Raw genomic sequence first — 13,869 nt, forward strand, 5'->3', positions numbered from 1 at the left:
TTTAAGATGTCCTCAACTCTTTACATGTGTTAGTTCATTTAATTCTCAAAACAACGCTGAGAGACTGATATCATTCTTACCCCCTTTTCTGAGAAAAGTGTGGTTAAGTGTTAAAGCATGGTTAAGAAGTCAAGTGACTTATCCTAGGTCATACACCTCATGTCTGAGGCAGGACTCAACCTAAGGCCTTCTAAATTGCATATATGTGCCCAGGTAACAGCTATTGTATGAATCTGTCAGCTCAAACATTTTATGTACTATTATATTAAATTAAACCTCAAGACAACCATGAAATAGGTTAAAACAGACTATTCACATTTATTATGAAAATGAAGCACAGGGAATGAAATAAATTTTCATGCTTGGGATATTAAAGTTCTTCCCACTCCACAACTCAACTCTTTAATTTTTAGCTATAAGTACTTTAATATAAATGTTTTTAAATTCCTAAGTGAACAGTTACAAAATAAATTTTGTCAATAATTTTTAAGGAAAACAGAAGGAGAAAATACATACCAAATACTGGAAATATTCCTTCTTATTTAACCCTGAAATCTTGAAATTTATAGGCTTTTTTGAGTATTTGTTTTGTAAATCCACATAACATTTCTGTTCTCTTTCTGAGAAACGAGAGAAATGAGGATAAGGAATTCTTGGTTCTGGGAAAGGTACAATTTCTATTGTGGTTTTAACATCCCCATTTGCTTGAGCTGCTGAATTAACTGCTGGCTCATTTTCCACAGGGTTTGCTGATGCATCCAAATTTTCTCCTATAGGTCTGAAATGAGGGGAAAAAATTAATTACAATTTAGCAGTACTTGTTTTTTACCATGAAGATTGGTATTTGAAAATTAGGGCTGACAGTGGTGGAGTTTCTTGATTCTGAATCACCAGGCAGAATACATCATGATTAACAGAGTAAATTCTGGAGTACTATCAAAGCTCTGCCACCTGCATCTTGCAGCTCTGGCATTTATTATAGATTAAATATTCCACAGGACATTATTGCATCACAAGTTTACCTTTCAGCCAACGTACAGAAAAACAGAGATACTGGTCTTACTTACACTTCAATTATTATTTCTTTGTGAATAAGGGAATCTTTTCACTTATCCATCCAGGTGTTATATTTATTTGCAAATTTAATTACAAAGATTTAATATATTTTTTGTTTTGTTGCAAATTATCTATAATTAAGCTCAAATTCCTGTGTAAGAAAAACAAATTAGTATGATTATCAGTGACAACTAAAAGCAGATTTTGCAATGGTTGTGCAATCTGAACTGACAAAGTTACTAGAAGATTCTGTACTTCAAGATCCCATCTCCTCAAATACTGAAGAGAACCTCTGACCTATGCTCTTCTTGTCCCACCCTATCCCTCAAAATAAGTTGGTAGTTTTGGAGATTCTGTATAAGTATCTATAGCAGTCACATGCATGCCCAAGCTGCCATGTCTCACAAGCAAAGTAGTATTTTTTTGCCCTCCCTTGTAGAAAAAATTTGTGTAATTATAGTTATATTAGTGGAGTCTTGGTTTGTTTTTTTAAAAACAGTAAAAAGGCACCAACAAGAAACAGAACTAAATTAGTCCAGAGACCCTATGTTTTTTCTCAAATAATGAAGTATGTCAATGCAAGATTTTTCTTCCTGCTCATAACTTCGCAAATAAAAATCCCTTAACAAGGAATATTAAATCATAGACCATCAACAAAAACCATTATCCTACTTGATCACACAAGGCACAGCAACTGAAACTTTTCTACCAGGATAACTGTGCTACCCTCTAAGTTGATGCTTCCTGACAAATGATCTATTAGTGCGGCTTCAATCCTTTAGCTCTTGTTTGGATACGGAAAGATAACCCCCCCGCCCCCCCTCCAAATAAAGAATAGAAAAGGGAGCGGAGAAAAATCTATCCAGGTCACCAGATCTGTATAGCTGACAAATGAGATCCCATGTACTTAAGAGATCTTCACACTGCTAAAAGCAACTCATAAAAAAAACTAGGTCTCATGGTACTTGGCTACTAGAGTCCTTGGTACTTTAGGATCAGAGGTTATATGGAAGAATTATCCAGATATATGCTTGGAAAAAGAGCGAATCCCTTTTAATAATACCTGTATTTACTAAGTTCCCCAATGTTTGAACTGAATACAATGCATAAAGTTTTACTACTACATGATTAAATGCCAAAACAAGTCAACGTTACAAAAAATATTTAGCTAGGACATAAAGCAAAAATTCAAGAACTGCTGGTTTTGAAAGTTCATTTAGCTAGTATACAATTCCAATTGTTAATAAGCAAGTGGTGAACAGGGAAAAGATTCTAGGAATAGACACTAAAGGTAGGCTCTAAAAATAATGCAGGCTAAAGAAGACATAGTTAAACTACTAAGCTTTCTCCAATAACTGTTAAAAAATAAGCATATTTTAGGTTAACAAAATGAACATTAACTGCTGATCTTGGGAGAAATGTATTACAGCAAATTGATTTCTCACAAGAAAAAGTCTTGAGAGCTATTCAAACCTAACAGTATCATGTCCACAACTCTTAACAATACTGCTTCACAGCTGTCTCTCTGAATACAAGAACATGTCTGTCCTTGTGGCACAAACTGGCAAATTTAATTAAGCTACTGCAGCAACAAGATGCTGACTCAGATATGCCAATGCAGGAATGTCAAGAAATTCTAGCTGCTTAAATTGGCTACATTCAGCAAAGAATGAAGTGGCAGCACATCAAGATCATTTCAGTGTGGAGTGGCTGTCAAAATCTTCATCAGGATACAAACCAAAAGCATCTGACAGGGCTTCTCTACCCACATTTACAGCATTATATTTTATTTCAGTTGATGGTTTGAAGTTTTTTCCCTTCATTTTGTCAACTACCTACTCATCTTCTCTTCTATTCAGATGTCCTAGGAAAAAGAAGAGTGAATGGATATATGTATGCAAAACTGCTCTGTTTCCAATATGTAAACTTTAAAAGTTTGGAGAATTTGTTTAAAAATAAATTTACGGAATGCTTCTTCTGCCTTACCTCTATAAATTCTAACTCTTAATTTTGATCACATTTTCCTTTGTCTATCTGATACAGCTTACAACTTTCTAGTTTTCAGTTAATTTTTTCCCTCTAACTTAAAACCCAAAGCTATAAATAAAATCATGGCCAGAGTTCTTGAAATTCTCAAAAAATATTCACGTGCACATTGAAATAAAACCTTTATCTTTAAATAAACAAGTTTTTCCTAAAATTTTTGGTTAAGGCTTTGGACTTTAAGCTCATATTCTTGAAGGCAACATAATTAGATGTAATAATTACTAAAAGAAAAACAGTTCAAGAACTGAATAAAATAGTGAAGAAAATGGAAATTGATGGTATTTTTTGTCTTTGTATTAAGTCAACAATGCTACATTTCAACAGACCATTTTTAAAACAAACTAAATTGAAAACTCTGCATTGGGAAGATAAGATTAGAAACCAAGTTAAAATTTCTGCCTATGTCCTAAAGTGTAAATAATCACAAATGTAAAATTTTCCACACACTGTACAATGATTCAATCCCTGCTTGCACTGGGAAAATATTCTTGTCATATAATTTTCCTCCCTTTATTTTTTAAAGCTATGAGAAAAATCACATCAATTACTGGCTTTCTTCCACTCGGTTTATCAAATTTTGCTTTTAAAGAAAAGCACATTTCAGTTCTGGCACAAAATAATAAACAAAAGAATACACAACCAGAAAATATGGAGGCTAAGCACATTTATCCCATGCCACTGTGAAAAAGCTGCAGTTGAAATAAAAAATCAAACATTATTGTCCTGTATACAGCACTACAGCGCATTCATACCTAGAATGTTACATGTGATTTTGTTTGGCTCAAGAGAGCAATTACTGTGCTAAAGAAGATCGATTAAAATGGTCAAGGAAGTGAACACAGCATGAAGAATATTCATAAGACCCTTGAATAGAAAGATAAAAGCTATTAAGGGCTAAAACTAAAGTTTATAAAATCAAAAAGGGCACAAGAAATCAAGGAAACAAAAGTGTATTCATCAAATCCTAATGTACTAGGATCACAAGAACAATGATAGAGTGGTGTCAAGAAAACCCAAGAACATTCAGGGAAAAAAAGGGTGATTGGCAGTGACAAATACAGCAGAAAGGTCTAGACCAGGGGTGGGGAACCTGTGGCCTTGAGGCCACATGTGGGCCTCTAGGTCCTCAAGTGTGGCCCTTTGACTGAATCCAAATTTCACAAAACAAGTCCCCTTAATAAAAGGATTATAGACTCTAGAGTCTAGACCAATAAGGACCAAGAAAGGGCAGGGAATTTAGCAACAAGGTAATCATTAGTAACCTTGGAGAGAACAGTAGAGAAAGGACTACAAGCACTTGAGTAGGGAGGAGTAGAAAAACTAGATACAATGAATGTTGCCTTTTTTTTTTAAAAGCCTGGTTTGGACTATGGCAGTTGCCTGGTCTCCTTTCCAACCTCTCTTCCACATAGCTGCCAAACTGATATTCTTAATATTCCTGAGCCATGATACTAGGACAAGACACAAATTCCTCTGGCTCCTGCCAATCTTTACAGGCTATTTTACATACAAGCTCCTTGAAGTCAGGGCCAGTTCCAGTTTTTCGCATCCCTGGCACCTAGTACCGACTTTATGCCTACTGAATGGGTGTTTACTTTCAGAAGGTCTATGCTCCAGACAAAGTGGCCTACTTATCATTCCCTAGACATTATGTTCCTTCTTGTCACACGGCCCTCCCCCAAGCCTGAAATGCACTCCTTTACTTCCACCTCACGGAAGTCCTGACTCCCTTCAAAGTTCAGCTGAAGTGCTACATACCTAAGCCCCTCATGCTCTCTACTCTATTTATTATCTGTGTGCCGTGCCATTTCTCCCAATAGCTCCTTGAGAGAAAGAACTATTTTGTTTTTGTCCTTGCATAACTATTACCTTTCCCTGTCTCGCTGAATATAAATGTGAAATAATCAGTAAGAACTTTAAAATTAAAAAGCAATTTTACTGCCAATTTAAATAGTAGATATTTTGTACCTTCAGGTTTTTTTTTAGAAGACTTATCTAAACCAGTAAATAATTGATACCACAACTACTTAAGAAAAAAGATGGTGAATGGATATTTTCTTTCAGATTAGGTATTTTAAAATATATCAACAATAACCTTATAAATTTTCAATTAAATATGAAAATTAACAAATTTTATTAAATACTACAATATGAAAGAAAAGAATAAATCAAAGTTTTACCTTTTGGACAAAATAAGTAGTTCCTTTAGAGTAGGAGTCAAAGAATACTCTTCATATTTTTCTTTCGAGAAAAACACATTCAGACCGTTTTTTGGTGAAACATCCCTATGAAGCAAAGCAATTTACTTGCACTGGACAATTCAAAGTGCTTATCAGAATTAAAATGTCACAAGTGAAGCTTACCCACCCATCCTATATATATTCCCTATAAGAGAAAAAAGTATTAACTGCACAGGATTTAAAATGGACCTTATTTGTGCTTTCAGATCTTTGCTTTGCTAAGTTGCATATTCTGCAATAAAATAAAAACAAAGACTACTGAAGGTTTGTTGCTTTAGGTTGGTTTTCTCCAGTTTTTAGTGAATAGGGGTTTTTTTTGCTGGGGGGAAGGGAGATGTATGTACCACTTTTAAGGGGAAAAAGTTACTAAAGGATATCTATCCAAAGTACTTCTATTAATCCTAGGATTTTATTTTTCCCATCTTGGCAAGTGAGAATGATGACATTAACAATCAAGTCAGTATTATCTGGTAGGTTCTAATAAGCTTCCAAATCTTTGAGACCAGCCTAGCTAAGTTCAGAAGGCTCATCAATCAGAAGGTTGGTTCAACAAGAGATGAATTTTTTTGATCACAGCAATTAAAAAAAAAATCCATGCATTAAGTAAAAAGGCTATTTATACTGGTGGTGAGAGTGCACATACTAATGAAATGGCTCACTTCTGTACATGATATAATCATGTGCACTGAGAAAGCATTTATCTGTAGCAATTGCAACTAATTCAAGCATGTTTACATAAAACACCATAATGTGAATAACAATGAAGCATTTATCAAAATGGTAGGTTTCATTTTTGCCAGTTCTCAAAATGAAAATCTAACCATATAATAATGGTATGCCCATAGCATATCCTATTATGTATCTAGTATTACAGTATATTTAAATTTTTTTTCAAGGTTTTTCTAAAACATTCATCCAAAGAACTAGTTAGATGTAACAATGGTGAAATCATAAGTTTTTATTCTTAGCCTGCATTTCTAGTACTTTAGAGCTTCCAAAGTGCTTTCATATACACCACCTTATTTGGGCCTCACAACAGTCCTGATATGAAGCAAACTAAAGCCCAGGGAGGTCAAATGCTTTGATCAAGGTTACACAGATTATGGAATAGAGAACTCAGGATTAAAACCAGGGCTTCTGATTTCTAATTCAGAGCTCTTTCCACCAAACCACTCCATGTCTCTAGTACTAAGCAACAAGTGTAACGCTTACTGGTAAAATGTCAAAGAAATTTACCTTTACCTTTACATTTTGCAAGGACTATGCTCTATAAAACTGAGGTCTCTGAACTATAAGAATTTTATATAGTTGTTAAAACAAAATAAAACAAAACACATCCCTTAATGAAGAATATATTAGCTTGGAGTAACAAGCCAAAACAAATGGTATAGAGCCTGTGTACTCTTTTTTTTTAATCCTACTTTTCTAAACAGCAGAAGACAAAGGTTAAATAGAGAGGCTTTAGTAAAAGAAGAACCCACAAACCTCTCCCTCTAGATAATCAGCAGGGAGATCAAATAGAATGAAGCCCAAGAAAAATTTCCAAATAGCAAGGTGCAGTCATTTCTTGAGCATGAGCATAACTGCCCAAGATGGTGTCTAAGAGTTCAGGCTGGGGGAATTTCTAGGGTACTGAGTACCTAATTGAGGTCTTGAAATGATTTGATTTCTCTACAAACTGCATCAAATTCTTCTAGACTGAAATCCTTCAAGTCTATCTCTATCTTCTTTTGAAGACCCGACAACAGATTTAACTCACCAGTTGAGCACTGGATTGCCAATAGACATCTTGCATAGTCTTGCTTCACTAAAGTTCAAACTGCTGCTGCCCTGGATTCAATGGAGTTTTAGATTCCCTAATGTCCACCTGGGAAAAAGCAAGGAGCCAGGGTCAAATACATGGAGATAAGTATTAATGTAGCAGAAAAGTCAGCTTGACTAGATTGAACAGAAGTAATTCACTCAGATGTGAAAGTCTATCTCCTCCCTATCCTGACTATACCCAACTCTTTAAAGTGAATTTGCTGTTGAGTTTCTTATTTTGTTGCGCAGCACCATCAGAGACAAGTGAAGTCCTCTCCTGGTTATCATTATTTAGGACAAATAATATTTCTGTTCTGAACATCATTGAGAAATAAATAATACTTTACACTTGCACACAATGTTTTACAGTTCGTAAAGCACTTTCACATACATATTTCATTTGATCTTCTCAACAACTCTGTAAAACTACTGGGTGAGAATTATTTTATTCTTTTTGTTGATGTGGAAATTGGGAACCACAAGGACTGTGATTTTCCCCACCTCAAATAACGTAAAACATCTGGAGCTCACACATACAGATTTTCTGATTCTAAGACCAATGTTTTTTCTACTACACCATAACCTTTTGAAGAACTTACAGAATGGATGCCTTACATCAAGCCTGAGGTCTTTCAGAGACAAGCATGAGATAGCTAAAATTGCACTAGAGTTATCAGAGGATTTGGGTTTGAATACTGGCTCTAGTATGTAATTATCTCACTGGGTCTTAATTTTCTCATTATAAAATGAGAGGGATTGGACTAAATTATCTTCAAGGTTCCTTCTAGGTCTTAATTTATATGACCCACAAAAGTGTACTCCTTCTCACAAATCATAGATTATATATTGAAGCAAGCTAGTTTAACCAGTAATTAAATTCAGTGAATAGAATCTATGTCAATAAAAGATACAAACTGACTAGTCCAGACAAGGTGTTCCTGAATTCAGCATTCTATCTTTAGTCTTCGATCAGGTTGTTTCTCTGTTTCTAGAATGTATTTGCTCCTCAATACCACCTGTTAGAATCTTTAACTTCCTTTAAAAGATCCAACTCAGGTGAACACTCTTTTCTTCCTTCATTTAAAAAGTGCTTATTAAGATTTTACTTATTATGAGCATGGCACTCTGCTAGCTTCTGGGGATACATGTAGAAAAATGAAACACTCTGCCCTCAGTGAGCTTATATTCTTATTGAGTTTTAGAGCTGAAACGGCTCTTCAAAACAATTTAGTCCAACTCTCTAATTTTACAGATGAAGAAAAAAGTACCCAGAGAAGTTGATCTGAAGGATTTTAACCCAAATCTTCTGACTCCAAATACGTAGAAAAGTAAATACCAAATACATTGAAAATAATTTGGGGGGTGAAAGCGTGCTAGCAATGGGGAGAGAAGAGATCAGGATTTGTTTGTGCTACATAATATTCCTCACCCCTTTCCCCCAGCAGAATTCTCCGAGAGCAGGTACTGTTTTTGTTTTGTGTTTGTAACCCCAGCACAGTGGCTTAAGCATAGTACATGCCTACCAAATGTTTCATGGACTAACTGAATGTAAAGACTTTCAGAGCTAGAATGGACCTAGAAATCATTTAATCCAATCTCATTTTACAGATGAGAAAGCTGAGGCCTGAAAGTTAAATACCGCTATCTAAAATCACCAAACTGCTTACTAGATTTCCTTGTTCCCAGACCAACATCCTGTCTAGCTGTCCATCATCACCATAAGGAGCTCCAAGATGTGGGCTGGAATCCTTATTCTAAAATCTAAGAGACCATGGTCATTATGTTGTGTCTGTTTCCTCATCTGAAAAATAACACCAACAGCCCTTCACGATCCCATCTAAGCGCTAAGGCACTCCTCCCTCTCAAAATCGTCTTATATCTACTTTGTATATGTTTTGTGCATAAATATATGCATGTCTCCCTCACAAAGAACCTGAGCCTCTTGAGCTTCGGGACTGTTTCACTTTTGTCTTCGCATCCCTGTGCTTAGCAAATAGCGAGGCTTCATAAAAACTTTAGGAGTTAACAAGTCCGTTGTTAGACTCAAATGAGAAAACATGCTTTGAAAGCAAACCCGTTGTATAATTGTCAGCCGATAGTACTGGTTAAATGATTAAGTTTAGAAGACGGTTTTCATAAATCATAGAATCATCAATCTGGAACTGGAAGGAACCCTAGAAACCATCTAGTCTAACACCCTCTTTTTAAGGAAATTTAGGAGACTAAGGGCAAGGATAATTAAATGACTTGCCCAAGGTAGCCCGAGAATCAAATATAGGATTTGAACTCTGGTCCCAGTGACTGCAGAGCCAGTAATTCCACTATACCAAGCTGTCATCATGTCATCCCTCATCAATAAAGCCCTTTCTTAATGCCAATGACCAGTGTCTACAGGAATTTTATGACCTGAAAGGGGGTGGGTGGGGGGAGGTAACCTCGGAGATGATTTGGTCCCACTGGCTCATTTTATAAATGAGGGATAACACCCGACATTTATTTTAGCACGATGCTTTAAGGCTTACTTTTGTTAAACACTCTTAGACATTATTATCCCTGCTTTACAGATGAGGAAACTGGGGCTTACGTCCAGGAAGAGAACTTTCTACATCATCTTGACTTAAAGGGGCTCTTCTCCCTGCCCCCATCACTAAGCTTTTGGATCCAGCCGGCGCTGGATACAAACTTACAACTAGATTCAACTGTTTCCCTCCGGTGGAGGATAAGGGCTGGAGCGATCATCTCGGAGGCCCTCAGGCGTAGGTGCTTAGTGAAAGGGGGCGGGGAGAAGGGAAGCCGGGAGGGGAGGGGAGTTACATAGCGGGGAGGGAATGCAAAGGTAACACGGCTGAGCAGGGAAGAAAAGGCGAGCCGGCTCCGGTCTGGGAGAAGAGACTGGGGGCAGAGCGGGAGCCGAGAGCGAGCGACAGGGGCTGTGCAGACCCCTGGCCGGATACAAGCCGGGCTCGCCATGTTCTCAGTCCTGTCCCCACAACGATCACGGCCGCGCTCCAGGCCCACGCACCTCCCCGGGCCCTCCTCGCCCCCTCTCTCCGCCTCTTCGGCTCGCCTGCCTACCTCGGGCTCTCGGCTCCGCCGCGACGCCACGACGCCACGACAGCGCCAGGACAACGCGACCTCCCGCTGCGCGGCCCACCCCTCCTCAGACTGCGCCTGGGGGCGCCCGCGAAGTTCCCCCTTTAAAGGTCGCGTGCGTGCGTCGCGCGGCTGTGCGTGATGACGTCAGCGACTTATGAAAGCGAGGCGGGAAGCTGGCGAATCCGGACTGGGAGCTCGGCTTTGAGTCCCGCGGCTCCTGCGGAGCAATGAGGCTAGGGATGCTTAGGCATCCCCGTCATCCGTTCTCAGCAGCATCTTCACTGGCAGCCTGCAGCTACACTCAGTTATTAGTTGTGTACTTTAGGGCAGAGCTGACCACTTCCCTCTGCCTCCTCTCCATTTTTGGGTTGGAGAATGCAGTTGCAAACTCTCCCTCCTTTCCACTGATCCATCTGCACAAATACCTCAGCCATCCACCCAGCCAGTGGGAGTTAAGTTCGGGAGCCCACCCAGTGAGATTTCTCTCGTAACAAACAGTCGAGCAGCAATCCAGTCAGACAGCCTAAGCAAATATTCTGCACCCATGGCCTCCCACCCTTTACCCTCTCACCTATCAACAACAACAACAACAACAACAACAACAAAAAAAAAAAAAAGGGAGAGAGCCTCATTTCTCATCTTTTTAGGGGCCAGGATGGGGTGTTGCAATTGCGGAGAATTGGGCTTAAATGTTAAGAGTTCTTTTCCTTTGTACTGAGAAGCAGCCTAAGGTAGTGGTCCGTTCAATTCAATAAACATCTATTAAGTGCCTACTATGTGCCAGACATTGTGTTAGGTGCTGAGAATAAAGAGAAAGGCCAGAGAGCTGAAACCCAGAGCCAGAAAGACCAGGACCCAAGTCCTACTTCTGACACTACTTTTTGACCTTGGGGCAAGTTACCTGATGACCCGGTGTACTCGGGAATTCTGAGATTCAAGCCAAATTAACAAACATTAATTGTTAGTTTCTATAGTCTCTTTCATCTCTGAAATTTTTTATTCTGTGGGCAATGCTTAAACTTCTGAAATTGAGCTGAATTCAGTTTGGCCATTTCTGATCATATGCATTCCAGTTATTGCACTGCTTGGTCTTCTTGGCATTTTTCTCCTACAGTTTTTTTTTTATTATGTCACTGTATTATACTGTTAGGGACTGTACTACGGTGAACTGAAGGTGTCATACACTCTATGGGAAATGCTTTATAACTGTGCTCATACCCAAGAAGGTCAAGGACAGAAAGAAAGATCCTGTATATAACAACAACAACAAAAAAAAATCCACATCAGCATTTCTTGTAGTAGTCCAAAACTGTAAATAAGGTAGGTGCCCATTGATTGGGAATGGCTGAATAAACTGTGGCATATGGATATAATAGAATGTTACTGGGCAATGGGAAGCAAGGAATTGAAAGCTTAGGGCTAATTTAGTTGGAAGGACACAGGCATGTACATGTGAATATCCATGCCATGTAAAATGTTCAGCAATTATCTATACTGATGGAAGACAGCAGTGGCAGACAGAATTAAAAGGGGAGTCATTTATAAACCATTTTTATTTGGCTCTGGAACAGGCTCAGATTTAAAGGGGTGAATGGTTTAAGCAGGTAGGAGGAGGGATGATTGGAAACTAGGTATCCTTCCTAATTAGACTTAGTCTGCTAAAATTATTTTGCATTTTATGTGACACATGTACATTGACAGCTAAGGGAAGGGGCTACTCTCCCTCCTCCCCCAGAAGAAGCAAACCATTTGGAGATTAAAGATTTTATGGGGACAATCCAACAAGTGGATAGTTTACAAATAGATGGCTGAGAATAGTTTGTAGTTCACTGATGACAGTGCCTCCTCTCTGGGTGGAAAATGAATCTGGAACTAGATTAAATACATAACACATGGTTTGACTTCTTAATACTATCCAATAGCAAAAGTTAAATGAGGTGGAAGCAAAATAATTTTTTCTGTTTGCCATATCTGATAGGAAACTGGAAGACCATAATATTAGTATAGTAATATTAACTGCCATTTATATTGCCCTTAAAGCTTGCAAAGCATTTAAGTAGAAATTGCAAATACCTATTTATTGCAGAACATTCACAACCCTGTGAGGTAAGTACTATAGGCACGCAGTATCTGGGAAGTAGTGAGTTCAGTAATCAGCAAAAGTTATACCCAGTCAACATTGAATAGTAAAGACAGATATAGGAAGGGCAGGGTAGTTAGCTACTTACATGGTGGGATTTTAAGGACTCCAGGAAAGGTCTTTTTTTTCTTCCTAAATGATTCCCTCCCCTTGTGTCTCCTTGATGCCTAAAATCCTTTTTACTAGAAAGTTAAAGTAGTAAATAATCCAGGGTGAGATAACGTTGATTTAAATTTATTCACCAACCATTTATTATGTGTCAACTATATGGCATGTACTGGGCTAAGTGATGAGGAGACAGATACAAAAAATGAAACAGCCCCTATTTTCAAGGAGTTTACAAAGCATTGTTCTAAATGGCTCAGAGAGAGGCACCTATGGATAGAAAGCTCACTGTGGTTTATTCCTCCCTGCTTGGACCATAATTTTAGACCAAGAAATACATGATAACTATCAGACTTTTTTTCAAGATCTAATTTTGAGAGAGACAGAGAGAGACACAGAGAGAGAGAGAGAGACAGAGAGGAGAGAATAATAAAGGCACTGGGACTCAAAAGGGGAAGAGTTTAGACATGGGAGGCTGAGGACAACATGGTACAGTAGGAAAGAGCACTCACTCTGGAGTTGGAGGCCCTGGATTCAAATCTCAATTCTGCAACTATGTGTGTGATATTGGATTTTACTCACTTTACTTATCTGGGCTTCAGTTTCCTGATCTATAAAATCATGGGGTTGGACTAGAAAGCCTCTGAGGTCCTTCCCAGGTCTAGAACTATGATTCCACACAATCCTATGGAAGTACCATATTCTCAAATAAATCAAAGCCTTATTTTATCTACTTCACAAAGGTGTTGAAAAGTCAGAAAGCAAAGTTCCCTCATTTCTGATCTCAGCTTATCACCTCCTTGTATGTAAACTCTTCTCCTAGAGAAGGAAACAGATTGGTGGATCCTTGCAAGGGACTGCAAAGAGTTTTGGCTTTGAAGAAAAAACGTAACCAGAGGCTCAAAGCCCCTTTACAGAAGATTTTGCTCACTAGTGGAGAATGACTACTCAATGATCCATGCCTGCATGAGAGATGGAATTAGCAAGAGCTTGAGAGATAAGAGGGAATTGTTTCAACAATCTGGCTAGCAGCTTCTGTGGGGGTGTAAGATCCACCCACAGCCAGCACCCGGAAAGCTGCCAACAGCACAGGTTCTTTTGATCTGCTTAACTAAGGAAAGCAAGGTGAAGGGGTTGACAAGCTTACTTTAATTCAGTACACAAATATCATTCACTTAGTTCAGGGGAAGAGACCAGCACACTGAACTTCAGAGCAAATTACAAACGAAGTACAAACATCAACAGACAAACCCAATACAGATTCATAGTTACAAACATCTAGGTTCAGCCCGGGAGCTCAGAACAAGGGCTGGCCCAGAGTCATGCGTGCCACCACTGCTGCAGGAATGAGCTCCAAGGAAGAGGAGGCCAACTCCGGGTTTT

The 13,869-nt window shown here is 38.4% G+C and overlaps 1 protein-coding gene across 1 annotated transcript in view; it reads right to left on the reverse strand.

Annotated features, from left to right (window-relative positions):
- The window catches only part of ICE2 (interactor of little elongation complex ELL subunit 2), a 60,248-nt gene extending 49,887 nt beyond the window's left edge, over positions 1-10,361 (reverse strand). The window contains exons 1-4 of the mRNA XM_036736349.1: positions 10,221-10,361; positions 7,102-7,209; positions 5,283-5,387; positions 517-778 (exon numbers count right to left, since the gene is read on the reverse strand). Coding sequence (XP_036592244.1) covers positions 517-778; positions 5,283-5,387; positions 7,102-7,130 — 396 coding nt within the window. The 5' untranslated portion in view covers positions 7,131-7,209; positions 10,221-10,361. The remainder of the gene's footprint in view (positions 1-516; positions 779-5,282; positions 5,388-7,101; positions 7,210-10,220) is intronic.
- Between the last annotated feature and the right edge of the window lie 3,508 nt (positions 10,362-13,869).

The sequence above is a fragment of the Trichosurus vulpecula genome, chromosome 8, assembly GCF_011100635.1.
Source record: "Trichosurus vulpecula isolate mTriVul1 chromosome 8, mTriVul1.pri, whole genome shotgun sequence".
Lineage (NCBI taxonomy): Eukaryota > Metazoa > Chordata > Mammalia > Diprotodontia > Phalangeridae > Trichosurus > Trichosurus vulpecula.